The 20,604-nt window shown below is 43.9% G+C and overlaps 3 protein-coding genes across 8 annotated transcripts in view; 1 reads left to right on the forward strand and 2 right to left on the reverse strand.

The window, feature by feature from the left end:
* Positions 1 to 230: 230 nt before the first annotated feature.
* Positions 231 to 8,422, reverse strand: LOC135108047 (peroxisomal sarcosine oxidase-like). The gene is made up of 10 exons (XM_064018631.1): positions 8,289 to 8,422; positions 4,651 to 4,748; positions 3,991 to 4,142; positions 3,396 to 3,518; positions 3,142 to 3,226; positions 2,684 to 2,868; positions 2,315 to 2,438; positions 1,962 to 2,105; positions 1,267 to 1,342; positions 231 to 551 (listed from the first exon to the last, which is right to left on the reverse strand). The coding sequence occupies exons 1-10, from the start codon at positions 8,296 to 8,298 to the stop codon at positions 406 to 408; spliced, it is 1,143 nt and encodes a 380-aa protein (XP_063874701.1). The 5' UTR covers positions 8,299 to 8,422; the 3' UTR covers positions 231 to 405.
* Positions 8,423 to 9,482: 1,060 nt separating this feature from the next.
* Positions 9,483 to 18,634, forward strand: LOC135108050 (UDP-N-acetylglucosamine--dolichyl-phosphate N-acetylglucosaminephosphotransferase-like). 4 transcript variants are annotated; one of them, XM_064018635.1, is made up of 7 exons: positions 9,483 to 9,745; positions 10,350 to 10,497; positions 10,821 to 11,024; positions 16,498 to 16,625; positions 17,108 to 17,339; positions 17,456 to 17,644; positions 18,022 to 18,634. In XM_064018635.1, the coding sequence occupies exons 1-7, from the start codon at positions 9,655 to 9,657 to the stop codon at positions 18,323 to 18,325; spliced, it is 1,296 nt and encodes a 431-aa protein (XP_063874705.1). In that variant the 5' UTR covers positions 9,483 to 9,654; the 3' UTR covers positions 18,326 to 18,634. The 4 variants fall into 4 exon arrangements, with proteins under 4 accessions (XP_063874705.1, XP_063874708.1, XP_063874707.1 ...); XM_064018638.1 differs by having other exon boundaries at positions 9,675 to 9,779; XM_064018637.1 differs by having other exon boundaries at positions 9,681 to 9,811.
* A 60-nt stretch (positions 18,635 to 18,694) lies between these two features.
* Positions 18,695 to 20,604, reverse strand: part of LOC135108051 (hydroxylysine kinase-like) — a 62,324-nt gene continuing 60,414 nt past the window's right edge. For all 3 annotated transcript variants that reach the window (XM_064018641.1, XM_064018639.1, XM_064018640.1), the window contains 3 exons: positions 20,469 to 20,604; positions 19,867 to 20,123; positions 18,695 to 19,422 (listed from right to left, as the gene is read on the reverse strand). The exon at positions 20,469 to 20,604 is cut by the window's right edge and continues 39 nt beyond it. In XM_064018641.1, the coding sequence (XP_063874711.1) occupies positions 19,216 to 19,422; positions 19,867 to 20,123; positions 20,469 to 20,604 (600 nt within the window). In that variant the 3' untranslated portion in view covers positions 18,695 to 19,215. The remainder of the gene's footprint in view (positions 19,423 to 19,866; positions 20,124 to 20,468) is intronic.

Genomic DNA, 20,604 nt, shown 5'->3' on the forward strand with positions numbered 1-20,604 from the left:
GGCGAGGCCACTTCCCTGTGGTTGTCTTTGGCTGACAGCGGTTGGCCACCGTTGGTAGTCCAAGTGATATCTATAGAACCTGGCCATCATCCAGGGACTTCTGAACCCTACCGAATCTCTTCCCTGTCCGTGTCCTCCGCGAATACATTCTTTATCATATATCTTTTTAGTATATGAACTATAGCAAAGCATATAAGTAGCATTGGAGCCGAGCGAGGATCAAGAAAATCTTTAGAATATTATGTTTATTATCCTTGGCGAGAATCATAGTCAGAGCTACCTTGAAAAGTAAATTTATGTTCATAATTCCCCGCCCCCATAGTCACATGGGCTTGTACTGAGGCGTTATCATTCATCAGTGCCTCTCTTCCTTTATACCAAGGAAGCCTCATTTCATCAGCCTGCTCAGTACTTGCTGTGCAGGCGATACTGGGTCTTGAAGTCGGCGAAACGGGCGGCGCCGAAAGGGGAGACATCGAAGCCGTGGTCCCGCCCGAGTACCATGCCAGTGAGGATGTCGCCAACGGTGGGTCCCAGCTTGAATCCCGCGCCTGGCGTGGAGGCCGTCATTATTAGTGTTTGTGTGTAGGTGGTGGTGGTGCTGGTTGTACTACTACTACTATTACATAACCGTCATCATCACCACAATCTACAACTACTTTTACAACCTCCATCACCATTACCACCACTACCACTACTACATCTACCAATCATAGAAAGCAAAATTAGATAGTATAGCTTATTACAAACAATTATTTACTACTACTACTACTACTACTACTACTACTACTACTCCCGCTGCTGCTGCTGCTGCTGCTGCTGCTACTGCTACTACTACTACTTCCACCACCACCGTCATCACCACCACAATTAGAACTATAACTACATAATACCATCTTCAACACCCCACTACCACTTCTATTACTACTACCATACATAGGATATCAACCATGGGAAGCTAAATTTAATGGTACAGCTTATCACAGATCGCCCCATAGAAGCCAAAGTCTGTTAATTTTGTTCCTCCTTTTTGTCCTATTAAGTATATTTGTCAGCTAGTTGTGGTAACCCTATATCAATTAAATAATGTGATGTAACTGTTATTATTCTACTGGCGACGTATCAGACGTAATTTCCGTATCATATTAAAACAAATATACTCTAAATCCTAAACTGACTGTATATCGTGACTCGAGAAGCCTAACAGGAAACATCTACAAAACAGTACAACATCTAAGTCACGACACAATGATGCGAGGGACCCACCTGTGAATCCTGTGGCGTAGACGATGTTCGGGTGTTTGGGACAGCGGTCCAGGATACACTCGCCGTCTGGGCTCACCTACGTGGGATGGAGAACAAAATCAAATCAGCCATTCATTAGACAATGGAGAAGAAAGATTATGTAATATTTAAAGGGAACACTCAAGTAAAAAAATAATGTTACTTTTTTCGCCTTTACAGTCCAACATCTAATGCTTTAGATAGTGCAGGTCAGGGGTTTCTAAAGTGGTCAAATTCAACAGGACCATCCAAGGGTTTGAGAGGGAGTCAATGAATGGCTAAGAGGTCGAAGGGAGTCGATGAATGGCTACATCAAGGAATAGGAAAATGGCTGGAATAAAAAAAAATGCTAATAAATGGCTGAGGTTAAGTAAAATATGAAAAGTCAAATGGAGAGAGAGAGTACTCAGTTTTAGGGCCTGGGGTCACTGCTGCTCGTCCATACTATTAGAGCACACAGCCCCGCGTTGTTGTCTCTTCGTTTATATCTTCGTTTCTTCTTTCAGTCTAATTACTTGGTTTTCCTTTTTTTCATTAATTTATCGTATTGTTTAATTTAATTATTGATTCTTTTAGATTCACTGATTATAAAGCAATACATTATCTTCCTTCATTTTCACAGCCATGACTACAGTAACTTCGACTTAAACACTAGAAGTCCTCCTCCTCTCCCTTACCGTGTACCAGCAATACTCCTTTCCATTTGGTTTATCGGCTTCAAAGGGTAAGTACTTATTGATGAAAGGGATGGTCTCCTTCGTCAGCTCACTCAGGTCAACTTCAGTGCCAGGAAGGGTCACGACGCCGGCGTGTTTACCCATCTGGCGAGACGTGGGATCAGTATCTATATATAAAGGTTCTGAGGTAATGATTAGAAGCTAATGGATTTAGTAGACGAATTTTTCAGTGTTTTCTTTTAACAATAATAAAAATATCAACTTATCTATGTTGTTTGTTATCCTCTACTTGACTTATAAATTTCTTTCTGTTCCTTCATGATTCCTCCTCGTCCTTCTTCTTCTGTTCATACCTTGTAGCGGCCGTCGGCGTCCAGGGCTGGAAGGCCGTAGTGGTAGTTTTTGGTGCTCAAGTCAAGGAAGCTGGCTTGCGGGAATTTCTTGTTTTCCCAGAAGAGAGCTTGGGTGCGCACTGTCCTGTACACACACACACACACACACACACACACACACACACACACAAAAAAAAAAAAAAAAAAAAAAAAAAGTTTAGTAAGCACAATTAATACCTCCAGTGTCGACTTTCGTCAAAATTTTCCGCACAAGTTGCCTCAGAGGTGGTAATGAGACTAATTTTGTTATCTTGCTACAGAAAATCAATAAAGGTCGATAGGACACTATTTTACATTTCGTTTTCAGTTATGACGACAATGACTCCTCACCTAAGTGGCAGACGGACGCCGAATGACTCCAGCAATGAGGCAGCCCACGGCCCGGCACACAGGACAAGGGCGCGGGCTTGCACCTCCCCGCGCGGCCCCTTCAGCTTGAGCCAGGGCCGCCCAGCTTCCACCTTGGTAACAGGCCACCCATCCAGCACCCGGCCCCCAGCCTCCCGGTACAGTCTCTGCGGGCATCCACACACACCTCGCACATTATCACATTACTGAGCAACGGAAACACCATCTGCACGTGTGAAATCCAGAGACACGTTACAATTGCTAACATGACAAGGCATAATGAGAAGTGCGCTGGCATATACGAGTATACTCTTCCTTTCTCCTATCCCTCACCTCCCAGGGCATCAAGTCATTATATCTACTATAGCTACTAACAGAAGAAACTGCACCGTGCCTGAAAGGAGAGAAGTGCCTTGACTAAAAGGGCCAAGGTCACTCACCTGCACAGCGGCGATGCAGCGGTCCGCTCGCATCACGCCTGCCGTCGTATCCTCGAATATCATGAAGTCATCAGTGAAGCGAGTCCTGCAAAGCCCCCGCATGTTACTGCCTCACTCACCACACTCACACCTCACGCTCATGTAACCAGCTTAACTTAATAGTCGCATTATTGAGGAAAATTTAGCATCACCAGATACTTTTAATTCATCACAAATCATTATAGGAAATCAACAAAGCCACAAAGTGCACTCACGAGTACTTGGCATTGGTCTGGGCGGAAGTGAGCCACACAGGTTTCTTTCCTACCAACTCCATCGAGGCCGCCGCCTGCTTGATTTTCTCTTCTGAACGGCTCACGTGCAGCAGCGGAGCAGGACTGCCAGTAAAACAGGTCACATTGCTCAGATTAACGATACTCCTCTCTTATACAGTAGTCACCCAATACAATAACATGAAAGATGATAGACATCCTTCGTAGATTTAATGAAACATGACATGCTCTCTCTGTAGTGGCTTGTGGCAGACTTTCTTCATAACTTTTAATGTAATAATTCCCTGCATATTGATATCACAGGCGCTTCAAAAATAAATATCAGATCATCATCCATATCCAAATAATGCCAAACATTAATAGAGAGAGAGAAAAAAACAGTATTACGCCAGTGTGAAATCATAGAGTACTGGAGAGTGTTGGGAGGTGGGAGGATGGCGTGCAATTTAGATGTGATAAAATTCAGATGAAATGCTGTACACCCCATCTATAATCTCTCTCTCTCTCTCTCTCTCTCTCTCTCTCTCTCTCTCTCTCTCTCTCTCTCTCTCTCTCTCTCTCTCTCTCTCTCATTAACCTTATCAGTTCCTCCTTGACCAAATCTGATATCTGGAGCCACTGCTTGTAGGCGTCGTCCATGATGGGGGTGAGCTGCGGCGGCCCCACGTTGGCCAGACGAATGATCCTCGCCTGGCCGCCGCTGCTTCCATTGTTGTGAGGCAGACGGAACTGAGAGATGACGAGCATCCATGAATGAATGAATGAATGAAATGAAATTGTGTTATTAAAGGAGTTAAAACGTTAGCTTCTATAGCTGACGGATGAGTGACTAGTATAGAATGAATAACTCAACCATGGACAGTATTCTCTAACGTTTCGGTGTTTTAATAGTCTCCACAGAATTTGGCTGCCTTCAGTGAAAGTATTTGTGGCTTTCGATAGAATTCCCTTGATTCTGGTGATAGTCTAACATGAATTCTGCATCATTAATGTAAAAAAAAAAAAACACCGATTAGAAACCAACTAGTCATCTCTGTGGCCTTCAAGAATAGTCCCGGCGAAAGAACAAATTTTTTGAAGCGTATTTTCATGATTCTATTGATATTTTAACAAAAAAATTGCATGATTAATGTGAAAACACCGATTACAAACCATCTATTAATCTCAGTGACCTTCAAGAACCGTCCAGATGAGAATTAAGTAATTACGCAACTGAAAAAAAGATACCCTTCCTCACTTGATCGATGAGAAGAGTGTTCTGGCCTGCCCGGCGGAGACTGAGGGCGGCGCAGGACCCAATCACGCCCGCGCCCAACACAACCACGTCCACTTTTTCTATGGGAAGAAGTGGGAGGAAGAGTGCAGAGATATTGATTTCTACATGATGTACTCGTATATCAATCTTTCCAAGGCCAAGCATAGGGAGGGGTTTCGATAGTGCGAATGAAGAGAAACACAAATTGTGAGTCACGTGTCTTTATCTTCAGCATACCTACGTCCATTATTTTGGTGGGAGGGGAGAGTGTGCATAGTGCACATCCGCCACTCCAGGGCTGAGCGGAGGAAAGGGATCGAATGTAGTGAATAAATCTGAGTCATATTCCTATGCAACCCTCAGCAAAGCAACGCACGAAATACATTATAGTATTGAGTAGCACAGGGGTCTGCGTCACGATGACTCCTTGCTATCTTAACACTGTAGGAAAGTGAAATTGCTTCGGTAAGTTAAGAAATAAGTTACATAACAAACTCTGACAGCTTTTAAATGTAAATATTCTTACGTAGCATCATATTGGTTAAAATATTTATGATTTATCATATATTATCTGTTATTTAGAGTTAAAGTTAGTGACTTCACTGATGTCACCAAAAATGCATGTCTAACACCAGTTATTCCATGAATCTTATTATTTGAAGCATGAAAACAATATCAATATACTGCACTGTGACAATATTACAAGCTCACATTTTCACCAATAATAATGACTATATATATATATATATATATATATATATATATATATATATATATATATATATATATATATATATATATATATATATATATATATATATATATATATATATATATATATATATATATATATATATATATCTTTTCCTTTTATCTCGACATGTGGACGTGGCGTCGCGTCAGTAACCTTGGAAGGGAACTGTATAAACTGATAAGGAATGTCTGACATGCACGATAAGGCCATAATGAAACATTAAGAATGAATCGTGTGGGGTCTCTCTCTCTCTCTCTCTCTCTCTCTCTCTCTCTCTCTCTCTCTCTCTCTCTCTCTCTCTCTCTTTGACTTTAGAAGAACAGATTTTGAGGAATTAAAAAGGTATCTCCAAGGAGTTGACTGGCAGAGGATGCTGGGTGAGGTCAGGTCCGGGACGGAGTTGAGAGAGATAAGGCAGGATGAGAGAGGTGAGGTGAGGTGTGAGGGTCTAGGACAAGAGGAGGGAAGATGTGTACGGAAGAGGCGGAGGGGAGAGAGAGGGGGAGATAGGTGTGACTGTGTTGGAGGGTCAGGTCATGCTGAGATGGGAGAGGTGAGGTCGAGGCGAGTAGATGAGGGAGTGGAGAGGATGGAAGGGGCCGAAATGAGGGGATTAAGTGAAGTAAATGTAGATGAGTTGTATAAATATTTCGTAGATAAATTGCATACAAGACAGTTGGCAAACATCCCGTATAGGGCAATAAGATCACAGAAAAATTATCCTTAATGGATGACTGTTAGGTTAAAACACTATATAGGGCGGAAGAGAAGTATATATAAGAGATTAAGGACAGGTGAAGAGGGTTTAAGGCTACAATATAATGAATATTATATATATATTATAGTTAGAACAGTCAGGAGGTTAACGAGGATAGCTAAGGGCAATTATGAATTAAAGGTTGCCACCCAGGCGTAGACGGACCCCAAGGGATTTTATCAGGTATACAGGACGAAGAATAAGGATACTATAGGTCCATTAAAGGCAGCAGATGGGGAGCTGGTTAGTTCTGGGAGGAGATTAGTAAAATTCTGAATGAGTATTTTTTAAATGTCTTCACCCAGGAAAACATGCAGAATATGCCTGCACAGACGATAGTGATAGTGAACAGACGTTTAGAGCAGATGAGAATGAGAAGCTGACAGATATTTCCTCAACTAAGGAGATAGTGGAACAGGAGATAGACAGGCTAAAAAGTTCAAGACACAAGGACCAAATGAAATGTATCCCAGAGTACTTAAGGAATGCAAAGAGGTTGTTACGGAGCCGTTAGTTTCTGTCTTTAGGAAATCACTTGAGTCAGGTGAGGTACCAGTAATGTGGTGGCAGGCTAATGTATTATAGTACCTATCTTTAAGAAAGGAGATAAAACTTTAGCGTCTAATTATATACCTGTCAGCTTAACTGAAGTTGTAGGTAAAATAATGGAATCAATAATAACGAGGAACATTAGGGAGTATTTAGACAAACATAACTTAATAAATCAGTCACAGCATGGCTTCACGAAGGGGGAAGTCTTGCCTGACGAACTTGTTAAGTGTTTACAGTAAAGTGTACGAAGCAGTAGATAATGGTGATAGTTATGATATCTTACATGTGGACTTTAGTAAAACATTTGACGAGGTACCCCATCAGAGGCTCCTGAGAAAGGTTAGGGCACACGGGATAGATGGGAAGGTTTTAGACTGGATAAGGTTATGGCTAAGCGACAGGCGACAAAGAGTTGTAATAAACGGCTATAAATCCGAGTGGGGTCATGTAATTAGTGGGGTGCCACAGGGATCAGTATTAGGGCCATTGTTGTTTTTAATATATATATATATATATATATATATATATATATATATATATATATATATATATATATATATATATATATATATATATATATATATATATATATATATATATCAATGACTTGGATAGTGGAATTGGTAGTGATGTTAGTAAATTTGCGGATGACACAAAGATAGGTAGATTAATTAGGTCAGAATCGGATGCCATCGCCTTGCAGGCAGATTTAGATAAGATGAATTAATGGACGGACAGATGGCAAATGCAGTTTAACATCAACAAATGCAAAGTACTTAGAGTAGGCAGAAGAAACCCACACAGTATGTACACAATAAACAACGAAACTGGTAGGTTCAGGATACGAAAAAGATTTAGGAGTTATAGTTAGCTCTGAACTCCGTCTAGGAAAGCAATGCACAGAGGCCAGAAACAGGGCAAATAGGGTATTAGGATTCATTTTTAGGAATGTTAAAAGTAGAAGCCCCGAAGTAATAGTAGAGTTATATTTGGCGCTGGACAGACCTCATCTAGACTACGCTGTGCTGTTCTGGTCCCCACATTACAGGAAATATATAGGTCTATTAGAATTAGTACAAAGGAGAATGACTAATAGGATACAGGGAATGAGGAGTATTCCTTACGAGGCGAGATTAAAGCTGCTAAATTTACATTCTTTAGAGAGACGTAGGTTAAGAGGAGACCTGATAGAAGTCTTTAAGTGGTATAAGGGTTATAATAAGGGGGATGTAAGCAAAATTCTTAGGATCAACAACCAAGATAGAAAAAGAAATAACGAGTTCAAGCTTGGAAAATTTAGTTTAAGAATGAGATAGGAAGTAATTGGTTCTCAAATAGAGTAATCATGTTGTTAGTGCCAAGACATTAGGGAGCTTTAAGAGATTAGATGGGTTTATGGATGGGGATGATAGGTGGAAATAGGTAGGTTTATTTCACACAGAACTGCCAAGTGTAAGCCTGGTCGCTTCTTGCAGCTTCTCTTATTTCTTATGTTTTTTTTATATTCTTATGTTCTAATATATACACATCCACTGAAGCTACGTGCGCAGTACCTACCTGGAGCCATTGCGACAACGCGTGGGAATGAAGCCGGCTGGCGAGTGACTGCAGATGAAGAGAAGAGGGCTGAGAGCGGAGCGAGGCCGGACAGTTGTCGTGCCAGATCGCTCCCAGGTCAAAATTTTTCCCGGGAATAATTTGGACCTGGGAGTGAATTTGCTCCCATTGGAGGCAAAATTGCTCTCGCGATCCTAATTGTTACCGAGAACAATTTCGACGAAAATCACCTACTGTATGAAATTTTATTGACTGCATGATTTTATTGACAAATTACTATTCCTTCGTTGTATGTGAAATATACATATTATAATATAAATGGAGCTAGTAAACAAGAGTTTACTCCCTGTGCAAGTGTTAAGTCTTACCGCCATGTTTTATATTAATGTACTTTACGCATTATCAACATCGTTATGGAGTTTTATTGACAAACTACTAATGCTCCATTGTCTTTCGAATATTTTATGATAGGAACGGAACAAGTAAACGTTTAATGAGTATAGCGAGTAATAACAGAGCACCAAAACTCCATGAGCGAGTATAAATGAAATCGTGGGTATATCACTGTACGTGTAGGTTACTTGTTAATGAAATTAATGTGATGTTCAGCGTTTACTCCTAGGGATTTCATTGTTTTTCTTCTTGCATTTAGACCATAATCCATGATGGATAGCCTAAGCGAGTCAGCGAGTCAAAATTTCTCCCGGGAGAGATTTAGCTCACCAGTATATATATATATATATATATATATATATATATATATATATATATATATATATATATATATATATATATATATATATATATATATATATATATATATATATATATATATAATACATAATATATAATACGTAATATTGTGGCTTCCCCATCCCCAGCTTGAAAAACAGTGATACAGGAAAGGTATAGGGAGGATTGAGTTAATATGTTTTTTTTTCTTAATTAGTAAATAATGATGACAATTAGAGAAAGGCATGAATTCTGAAACACTTTGCTCTCTCACCACATCTATTTTCAAATGTCATAAAGATGATGTGTCTGTTTCTCAAGAATGTTTCTCCAGTTAATAACGTAATCTTGTTTATTTGTCACTAGAACCATAAAGACACCCTTAAAAACATGTGTCACTTCACTTAGAGCCTTTTGAAAGTAGCAGAATTGCGGCGCAGATGTGTTTCAGATGTCGAGACTAGCAAGAGAGAGAGAGAGAGAGAGAGAGAGAGAGAATGAAAATAGACCCCGTTGCAAGAGAAGAGAAGTACAGTGAAGTAGCATCATAAGCTAAGTGCACAAGAGCTATAGAGAGGTGGAAGCAAGTGGAATGGTACACGAGTCAGCATCTTGGCAGTGACAGGAGGGCAGGATGGGCCACGGTGCCGATAACACAGGGGGTGGCGCGCTGGCACTCGTCGGCACCTGGCTGGCCTCTCCGTGGCACCGCACCCCAGGCTATGGTACTCCAGCTGCCCCCTCTTGCTACTTTAGGCTGTAATGCAGGATTGTTATTGTGTCACTCATGGGTAAATGTGGTCTGTAAGATGCAGTTTTGTTGTATATGTAGATTTATTAATGTGTTATTGGTGGGAGGTTGCGAGACTTTTTTTTTTTTCAATTTTTAGATAACCCTTTTGATTACTCTTTGGGGACTGCCACATTCAGCATCTTAAGTGGGTATTATTATTTGTCTTCATCTTCCTGTGTATTTATGTGTCTTGATCCATAAATAGAAAATTATTCATGTTTTGTGTCACAAATTCAAGGATGTAGTAAATTTTCGGAAAGCAGCATCCCTCCTGTTTTGGGATGAGCAGGTCTAGAATTAAGATAAGGATAGAGATAAAAATTATGCTTTTCACTATACAAGATTAGAGACTATTGTACTCTTGGATGCTGCAGGAAAAGAGTGCCTTGATGTGTATTTTGAAATGTATTGGACTCATCATATGATTAACAAAAGGACAGTGCAATCTTATCCTGCCTAGACTACTGTAGTAATCTATATAATAATGGGAGACAAAATAATCATCTGTCATCTCAGCTAAATACTTCTCATCTCAGAAATGGTGGTGCCGCTGTGCATCAATGTGGTGTTGTCGGTGGTGGGATTTGGTGTGGTGCTGAGGGCCATCCCGGCACTCTCCTCTATGTTCATTGATGCTGGACTGTTTGGCCGGGACCTGTGCAAGGCTGACCGCACCAAGAAAGTGTAAGTAATATTCTAAACCTGTCAAAGCACTTCTGAATTGTATACTGTAATGTGTAAACTAACATTGCATATGATTAAAATTTATTACTGCAATATGGTTCAGGAAGGACACATTATTTATATGTGTCACAGGTTTCAACACAATCAAAAGAAATTCAGGGTGGAAAATTCTTACTCCTATGAAATTTTCATCCCAAAAATACCATTACACACACACTACCTGCCTGTAGACAATTAAAACTAGATGAGTGTAACATAAATGCATTGAGATTCACATAGTCAAAATCATTGGAAATGGAGACTAATTTATTTTCCCTCAACAGACCTGAGTCAATGGGGATGGTGAGTGGCACGGTGTTCCTGGTGATGATGTTCCTGTTCCTTGGTGTTCCATTTGGCCAGCATTTCATTACCTCCTCCAAGCCCTTCCCTCATGCAGCTTTCTCAGAGTACCTCACCTCCCTGCTCTCCATCTGCTGCATGCTGTTCCTTGGGTTTGCAGATGATGTCCTCAACCTTAAGTGGAGGTGTGTGTGGCTGTGTTTTCTGCAGCAGTGTTGTTATAGTGTTTTTACTCCTGGAAGAATGTTTGAGCATCGGCCAAATAGGGGAATTCCCTATGAGCTGCATTGCTGTGTCTCTACAGGACCAATTATTGTTTTGACACCTTGGTGGAAAGGATAAGCGACTGTCTTACCTCCTCTCTCTCTCTCTCTCTCTCTCTCTCTCTCTCTCTCTCTCTCTCTCTCTCTCTCTCTCTCTCTCTCTCTCTCTCTCTCTCTCTCTCTCTCTCTCTCTCTCTCTCTCTCTCTTTTTTTTTTTTATTTAAACATGAGTACATTGTCACCCGAAGGCACACTGCCGTGTGCAACCTATTTTAGGGGTGGGGCACAACACAATTATAAATATAAATTATATACATATATATATATATACATTCTTTATGGGCTTATTGTTAGCAGGGGGGTTGGGAACGAGCCCCTCCAGTGGTTTGCTGCTAACTTCACATCCTGGGTATCCATCCCCCTGATATGTGGGACGGAGGACGCGAAGACGTTCCACAGTCTGGAGACTCACCCCCAAAAGGTGCGCTGGTGTTGGCTGGAGCGGGAATGCGGCACTTCCACTGAGTCACCACTGGATAACACCGTTCTTGTGTCCCGCGAGGTGACTCTGGTGGGCAGCCGTAGTCCCGCCAGATGTGGCACACCCTGCACCTGTGCCTTGTGGAACACCACAAGGGCTGCCACGTCCCTGCGGTGTTCTAGCGTGTCGATGGGAACCTCAGGATGGGCTGGGGCACCTGCTGCTTCCACCAGTCGCAGCGCCCGTTGCTGGATGCCGTCGAGCTTGCTTATGTGTGTGGCAGCACAGGACATCCAGGAGAGGGTGGCATACTCTAAATAAGGCCGTATCTGGGCCTTGTAGAGCAAGAGCCTCCCTCTCCTGTCGAGCAAGTTGGCCACCCTCCTCAAGGAGGAGACTCGGTGTGAGGCCTTAAGGGCAATGTGTTTGACGTGGCGGTCAGACCGCAGCCCTCGATCCACCTCCACCCCAAGAATCTTGACGGACTCCTGGAGTTCGAGAGGAAGGCCACCAAAGCTTAGCCCTCCCTCCACTGCTGGCTCGGCAGAGGGGGATCGAGAAACTACCATTGCCTGTGTCTTCTCCGGAGCAAAGGTCACCTGCCAGCGTGCCCCCCACTCCTGTATCACCCCAAGCTGCTGATTGATCTCTTCAGCAGCACGCACACTTTCGTGTCGAGGGTAGGTACAGGAGAGAGTGCAATCGTCAGCATAAGCTGAGACCGCCGGCAGCTGTCGGAGAAGATCGTCCACGTAGATGTTCCACAGGACTGGCCCCAGCACTGAGCCCTGTGGCACTGACGCTCTCACCGGGAAGGACTCGGACGCTTGCCCATTGACAACGACCTGGAGGGTCCTTCCTTGGAGGTAGTCGCCAAGGAGCTGGAGGAGGTCACCCTGGATCCCCTTTGCCCTCAGCTTTTCCAGAAGGCCCCCATGCCAGACCCTGTCGAAGGCGCCCGCTATATCCAGGGCCACCACAACAGAGTCGAGGCCGCCGTCAAGGGCGTCCTGCCAGCCCCCGGTGAGGAGCATGAGGAGATCGGAGGTGGACCGCCCAGGTCTGAACCCAAACTGTTGGTCCGAGAGGAGGTAATTGTCTTGGAGGTGGCAACACACCACATCTGCCACCACCCTCTCGAACACTTTCCCCACCACAGAGAGCAGGGAGATGGGTCGATAATTTTTAGGGTCAGACCTGGAGCTCCTCTTGTGTACAGGAACTACCCGGGCCTCTTTCCACACTAAGGACCAGGTATTTTCCCATAAGCAGGCAGAGAAGACTGTGGTGAGGGGTACAGCCAGCTCGTGGGCACATTGTTTCAAAACGTGCGGGCTGATGTTGTCGGGACCGGTAGCTTTTTGTACATCGAGCCCCTGCAGCAGACGCTCGACAAGCCCCTGTGTCACCTCCACCTTGGTTACAGTCTCTCTGCACTGCTGCTCCAGAAGAGGCGGTGACCTTTCAAGGTCGTCCACCTCCATCTTCCCGGCGAAAAGGGTGGCCAGCAGCTGGGCTTTGTCCTTGCTGCTGGTGGCCACCGTTCCGTCGGGCCTTGTGAGAGGAGGGACAGTGTCTTGACGGTCGAGGCCCTGTCTGCCCTTAACAAGGGACCACCAAGTCTTGTTGCCCACTCCAGGGCCTCCCAGCTGGCGCCGCAGGTCCTCCTCCCACCTCCCTGCGGCCCACCGGCAGGTCGTCACCATCCTCTTGCAGGCCGCACGATGTAGGTCTTTGTTGCGCCGAGTAGGACTCTGCTTGTAGCGGAGCCACGCAAAATACTTCGCCTCGGCGGCAACACGGCAGCGGTAACCAAACCAAGGCTGGTCCGTTGGTCTGGCGACGAACTCACGGTGGGGCACGTGTTGCTCCTGGAGCGCCAAGAGGCGGGAAGTGAAGGCTCGCGCCTGTACCTCCGCTCCACCCTGCAGGATGGAAGGCCAGTCAGTCCTGCGCAGGTCTCGGCGAAGGGAGCCCCAGTCTGCCTTATCCGATAGCCAGACTGTGCGAGTGGTGGCCTCGTCACGAGCCACACCCATGTCCACCTGGGTCAGGACAGCATGGTGGTCAGAGCTGCCCACGAGACCCAGCTGGTGGCAGCTGAGTGTGTCCTCCTCCAGGTCGGATATGACGGGGTCCAGGGTCCCGCCCCGCTCATGAGTGGGGAAGGTCACATGGTCCTTCAGGCCCTGCACCGTCAGGAGGTTTTCGTAGGCGTCGTGCTCCAGGTGGTGGTTGAGGTCGCCCACAAGCAAAAAGTGTTGGCAGCGGTGAGTCACAAGGAGGACATCTAGGGCCTCCTTGAGGTACAGGAGCGAGTCAGGCCCCTGCTGGGGGTGGCGGTACATGGAGCACAGCAGGAGGGCAGAGTGGTTGGCCAGCACAACCCGGAAGAACATCACCTCCAGCTGAGGCGGCGTGTCCACGTCGAGTTGTTGTGCCTGCACTCCCTCCCTGAAGCAGACAGCCACTCCGCCTCCAGCTCTATCCTGTCGGTCTCTCCTGGCCCAGTGAGTGTAGCCACCTATTTTGCCGAACGATGGCTCCACATCTCCGTTCAGCCAGGTCTCCGTCACCACAACTACATCTGCACCGTGTCGTAGTACACAGTTGTGGGTTAGGTCTCCGATGTTCGTTCGGAGACCACGTACATTGGCGGAGATAACCTTGAATTGGTGGCGGTGGCGGTCAGGTCTTACCATGTTGGAGGGAGTTGTGGTCCGGCCTGAAGGGATGTGACAGGGTACCGAAGGCCGGGCGGGATCCATTGCCAGCCCTGGGTGTGGCCCCAGTTAACAGGCTGAGCTGAAAACGGGCGAGACTGCGGAAAGGGCTGCAAGTGTGGTGTTACTGATGGGGAGGCAGCGGCCGAGTATCTCCCCTCCGCGAGGACCTGCCGTAGCAGTCGCTCCTGCCTCAACTCAGCAGTCCTGGTGTGGCAATCTTCAGTACTATGGCCCTTCCGATTGCAGTACCGGCAAATCTGCGTGGGTTTGGCTTTGGCTGGGGTCTGTCTCCTTGAGGGGCCGGCCCCCTGGGTGGTAGAGGCTCCTCTGACCTCGCTGTTCCGGTTCTTTTTTTTATACTTTTTTTTTCCTCTCTCTCTCTCTCTCTCTCTCTCTCTCTCTCTCTCTCTCTCTCTCTCTCTCTCTCTCTCTCTCTCTCTCTCTCTCTCTCTCTCTCTCTCTCTCTCTCTCTCTCTCTCTCTCTCTCTCTCTCTCTCTCTCTCTCTCTCTCTCTCTCTCTCTCTCTCTCTCTCTCTCTCTCTCTCTCTCTCTCTCTCTCTCTCTCTCAGTATTGTATGATTCTGTGTGAATAATTTTTCTACACTTATCCCCCAGCTATAGCGGGTTTTGCTAACGCGGTTTAAAGCTATCACGGGAACAATAAAAAACACATTAAATGGGCTAACGCGAATCCTAGTGGAGCTATCGCGGCCCATGAGTCGTTATATGTCCAGGATGTTCACGTGACAGCTACGTCATATTTCTTGGCCAGATTCGCTTGCTAATTGGCTGAATTTGACTGACATATTAGGCCGTGATTGGCTTGCACACTCCCGCTTCCTTATCCAGCCACTCTCCCGCTCCCCCATCCCTCTAGTCCCTCCCGCCACAGTTGACTGAGTGGCACGTGCCGTGGTGAATCTCAAGGTCACGCGTGTGTATCTCGGGACAATGGCCTCTACTCCCCCTCCTGGCCACCCAGGGAGATCGCTACCACCCAACCCGACCCAGCGAAAGGCAACAGCGGCGCCTGGGAAAGAAATCAAGAAGAGGAAGAACCTTACATATGCTGTGAAATATGAGATAGTGAAATTGATCGAGAGTGGACAAAGTAAAAGTTCAGTGGGCGCTAAGTTCGGCATCAACGAGTCTACAGTGAGAGGTATTTACCTTAAGAAGGACCACATTAAGGCACATATGAACCTCACTAGTGATAGTGCTGGACATAATGCTGTGCGAAGCTCAAATCATGTCCTCCTCAAGACTGATCTATAAATCATGGTGAGATGAGGGAAAAAAAAAGGTGCCAATATGTTGAATTGTGTTGCTACTCTGGCGGGCCACGAACAATTTTTTTTTTTCCTATGTATTCTTAACAATGGCTATCGCGTTTTTAGCTATCACGGCGATGTTAAGGGACCAATTTCTCGCGATAGCTGGGGGTTGAGTGTATAATTTATTTGTTCATGGTAATTGTTTTGTGTAATCTCGATTTGGGGCAGAGAAGATTCATAGCACTGTTGTCTCACTCACATTACTCACATTACAAGACTCACAGTCTTATGACTGTGAAGAACATGTGAGCACTTGGAAGTTGCTTCCATTGTGGGAGTGTCCCTTGAGAAGCTGAGCCACCCCTCTCTGACCTGAGTCACTTGACCCTACTGATAAGCACCCTGGGTGCTCAACCCAAATGACAATGCCGCAAAGCTATGTTGTCAAATGTGATATTTATATAAAATCCAGACTATATTATCTTAAAACCTGAATCATTCATAGCACTGCATAGTTTGATGAGCTAAATAATTCATACTTAATACTTGAATTTCAATAAAAATTAAAAAGAATATATTTATTTAAGAGAAATTGTATGATGTGGCAGATTAACTAACGGATCTCGGCCACTGCTTAAGCGTTCTTCCAAGAATAAAAGGAGTATAGTAGCATTTCCATTAAGTGCTTTTGTTGCCTCAGATCAGCATTTTATTGATGTTGTGTTGTGCAGATCTTGGAAAACAGTCAAATTTTTAAACATGGCTGAGTACTTGTGAACTTAAAAGCATCACATTGACCTCAAAACTGTCCATGCCAGCTTGTGAGATATTTAGTCCCAGTTGAAACCTTAATGTTTCAGCTCCTTAGACTGTGTGATTTTGGTGCAACACTGATGCTTGTATTATATTGTCAGGTACAAGTTGGTGCTCCCCACACTGGCCTCGCTGCCCCTCCTCATGGTGTACTACATCAACCAAGGCTCCACCACTGTTGTGGTGCCCCGCCTGCTGCGTGCCTGGATGGGCGGCACACTCAACATTGGTGAGACTTTTGAATGGCATTGTGACTTGTATTTAGTTATAATGAGAAATATAAACTTATATATAGGGATGGAAGGAGCCTGCTTAAAGTTGCTGCTTCCATGAAAGGAAAGCAGCCCAAGAGCTCAAGGGTATGGCAGGTATAGTTCTTAGTGTCCATGGAGGAGTTTAAATCGATGGCACAATACAGAAGTCTTCTAACCATTGAACAGACACTTAAATTATTTGTTCTTGTGTTATGTATATTGTCATTTTTCATTTTGTTATGTTTTTTGATGCATGATAAAGGGATATTTTATCCATTATTCCTTATGTATTGCTGCTGTTAAAAAATATTGGGTCTTGATGAAATATTCCTTAAGAGTTGTAATTATTGCTATTATTAATTAATTTATTTATTTTTCAAAAGGTGCTTGGTCCAAATACTGAAATGTGTTCATGATAAATAAAGATACCTAGCTTACACCTTTCCTTCCTCTTCAGGTGTGCTGTACTACATATACATGTCAATGTTGGCCGTGTTCTGCACCAATGCTATCAACATCTATGCTGGCATCAATGGCCTGGAGAGTGGGCAGGCGGTGGTGGTGGGGGCATCAGTAGCGGTGTTTAACATGATAGAGTTGGGTGGATTTCAGGCCAAGTCTCACTTCTTCTCCCTGTGTGTCATTATTCCTTTCACCATCACCTCACTGGGCCTCTTCATCCACAACCGGTGAGTGTACCTTGTTGCCAACACTTTGTTTTATTTCCTCTTGGCATTGAAATTGTTGATGAGTGCAATGTGTTGCCCTTCAAGGTGGCTGGTTCCTTACATTGTTGTCTCTACAGGTATCCTGCCAAGGCCTTTGTGGGGGACACTTTCACGTACTTTGCTGGCATGACCTTCGCTGTTGTCGCCATCATCGGACACTTCAGCAAGACTGTGCTCTTGTTCTTTATTCCACAGATTTTCAACTTCCTGTACTCTGTGCCTCAGCTCTTCCACTTTGTGCCCTGCCCCAGACACCGCCTTCCACAGTGAGTGTTCACACTGCCAGTCTCCTATTACCACCAGAGAAAATATTCCCTTCTTTGCTACAAGAATTTGTATGATGATGCTGTGGTGGATTGTTATAAACAAATCCAAAGCAAAACTAACTATTGAGTAAAAAGCAAGATGGAGACCATTGTGGCAATTTGGTTAGTTTCCATACTTCAGTTTACTTTTAACAGAAACTACATTGGTTTGGCTTGGTTAAGCATCCATACAGTGAGGCTTGATAATTAATCTGGCTGCAGTTGTCCACCAAAATGATTATTGACGTTTTCATTTAGAGCATGTGAGATTTGTTTTATTGTTCCTATTCTTTAAAGTTAGTGAGTTATAACAGTGCCTGCTTCCTGTACCCCATCAGGTACAACAAGAAGCTAGACAAGCTAGAGCCCAGTGTGGTGGAGTTCCGGGATACCAGTGTGCAGTGGCAGGTGATGGCGGCGCTGCGGCTGCTCAAATATCTGAGGCTGGTGCACCTTGAGGAGGGTGTGGGGGAGGATGGCAAGTTGTGTCGTGTCAACAACTTGACTCTAGTCAATTTAGTGCTGGTGCTGATAGGTCCTCAGCACGAAGGATCTCTCACCACCAAGTTGCTGGTTATTCAGGGCCTGTGTTCAGGTCTGGCCTTGTTCATACGCTATCCCTTGGCAGATCTGTTCTTCTGAGGAGTGACAAAGGCATCTCTGCACCAGTACTGACACCAGGTGTTGGGTCACCATGACCATCTAACACTTGTGAATGTTTGTTAACTTTAAAATAATCAAAAGACAAACTTGAAAACATACCTCATGAATTAGCTTGAACTGATTGCTGGCATTATGTTTTCTTGATTACCATCACGTATTTGGTAAAGATGTACACATTTTCTCTCAACCTGGTTGAGGTCTGCAGTTTGTATGAAGGGAGTGAATGCAATGTATGCGGAAGTGTTGTATGCTACTGTGATAAAAGTGTGTGAATAAAAGTTTTACTAATTTCTTTTATCACTCACATAAATTTCTTATTAATTAAGGGATGAAATAATCATAACACTATAATATCATATAATGTTTATAAAAACAATTAACAGTGTTCTGGTTACCATTATAAAAAAAAGCACCATATACTTTAAAAAAATATTGATCTAAAAGAAGGAAGGCAATGATATGAATAACATTCTTGGCATCTGAAAAAAAAAGAATATGTATATATCTGGAATATCTGGCCAACATTCCTGCTATGGGGATTGCAGCCAAGACAAGGTGCATGTGCATGCACACACACACACACACACAGGAAAACAGCAAGTAGAAGAGATATTAAGAAATATGGTTTCCCAAATAGAAGCATAGAAATATGGAACAACTTAGATGAAACAGTGGTACAAGCAACAAATATTCATGAATATAAAGTTAAGCTGGATGCTTATAGATATGGAGACAGGACAGCATGAGCATAGCTCTTTTCCTGTAAAACACAACTAGGTAAATATATACACACACCACACACTCAGTTAATCAACAGGCACTTGTAAATGATTGGTAAATCCAAGTGTTCCTCCTACACACACTCATGACTAGACTTTGTCTGAGTGGGCTTCCTGATAATTCTTCAAGATGCTCCTCCACTGGGCAATGAGCTGCTCCTTGGGGGTGTGCCAGAAGGAGTCCAGCAACTCCCATCCCCGAGTTGCTGTCACCAGGAGGTACTGATTGTCAGGGTCCTGCAGGATGCTGTAGGCTCCCAACACCAGACTCTGGACAAAGCGAGCAGCGACACATTCCTGTTGGGAAGAGAAAAAGAGAAAATACATTACTGGAAAAGATATGACCTCCAGATGAAGTCATTTAAATCCAGATAGTTGGCCATTTGTTAGTTTTGTCCATGTATCAAAAAATAAGACTATATGGTGCCTAATAATCATGATGTTTACCTTTAAACTATAACAGTTGCATTACAAATACATTTTAATTTAGCAACAAAATAGCAAACTTTTCTTTGATCTTTTCAAAAAAACCTGCAGAAGAATGGGAATCTATACACAGCTGAACTAGTAATCATCATAAAATATACTGTAAAAGGCACATAATGAAAGAAGAATTAACAATGCCCAGACCTCCGACAAAAATATAACTACTCCCACATGAAAGGTACAAGGAACTGTGTTAAATATTTCATCCTTGCAGCACAAAACCAGCAGAGTGAGCCATGGAAAGACAGCTCGTACCTTTATAATGTTCCACTCATCCTTTGAGACAGTCCTGTGTGTGAGGTAGCCAGCAATAATATGACCACCAACATCATTTGGATCCATTGTTTTTGCCACTAGCATCATGTACATGATAATGATGCTCAGCTCAAACAAGTAGCAGGAATGCTGGATGTCACCAAAGTCTATCAAGGCATCAATGTGGTAAGTGGACGGGTCATCCTGTGAGGCACTGACAATGAAGTTCTGTTCATTGGCGTCTCCGTGAATAAACCCTGTAAAGAAAGTCTTATTGCAGAAAATCTAATGAATATATATTTTATATGTGTAACTTCATGTTTATGTAAGAGGGGCACTGGTCAAGGAGAGCAAGAAGAGTGAAAAAAATGTCTACTGAGGTGCCAATCCCAAAAGAAAGATCGAAAGGGTCATCCAAAATTGGAGAATAAGTGTCTTGAAATCTGCTTTTTGAATCTGCTAATCTGTTCTTTATTTTTCTCTAATCTGTTCCTAGAAAAAGAGTAAAACAATAAGTTCAGTCTTTCAAACACAGAACTCAAGTCTATGAAAGTGTAATATATTTCTTCCTGGTGGATGATGAAAACTCTGCTGCCTCTAACCTCTCTCTAGCTTGGGCAGGACTGGTGCAACTCTCTCCTGCCAGACCTGCAGCACCTCCTCCACCAACTTCCTCCTATGCTTGTCCTTCACAGCAAACAGGAACTTGGGCAGCTGAGGCACATTCTCCATGCACCA

Source organism: Scylla paramamosain, chromosome 16 (assembly GCF_035594125.1).
Source record: "Scylla paramamosain isolate STU-SP2022 chromosome 16, ASM3559412v1, whole genome shotgun sequence".
NCBI lineage: Eukaryota > Metazoa > Arthropoda > Malacostraca > Decapoda > Portunidae > Scylla > Scylla paramamosain.

Coding starts and splice junctions, on each gene's coding strand:
- LOC135108047 (XM_064018631.1), bottom strand. Junction 3,519..3,990: donor GTCAAGGAGGAACTGATAAG/GTTAATGAGAGA, acceptor TTTTACTGGCAG/TCCTGCTCCGCTGCTGCACG. Junction 2,869..3,141: donor GCTGCATCGCCGCTGTGCAG/GTGAGTGACCTT, acceptor GGATGCCCGCAG/AGACTGTACCGGGAGGCTGG.
- LOC135108050 (XM_064018635.1), top strand. CDS start 9,655: ATGGGCCACGGTGCCGATAACACAGGGGGTGGCGCGCTGGCACTCGTC. Junction 9,746..10,349: donor GCACCGCACCCCAGGCTATG/GTACTCCAGCTG, acceptor TTCTCATCTCAG/AAATGGTGGTGCCGCTGTGC. Junction 10,498..10,820: donor GCTGACCGCACCAAGAAAGT/GTAAGTAATATT, acceptor TTCCCTCAACAG/ACCTGAGTCAATGGGGATGG.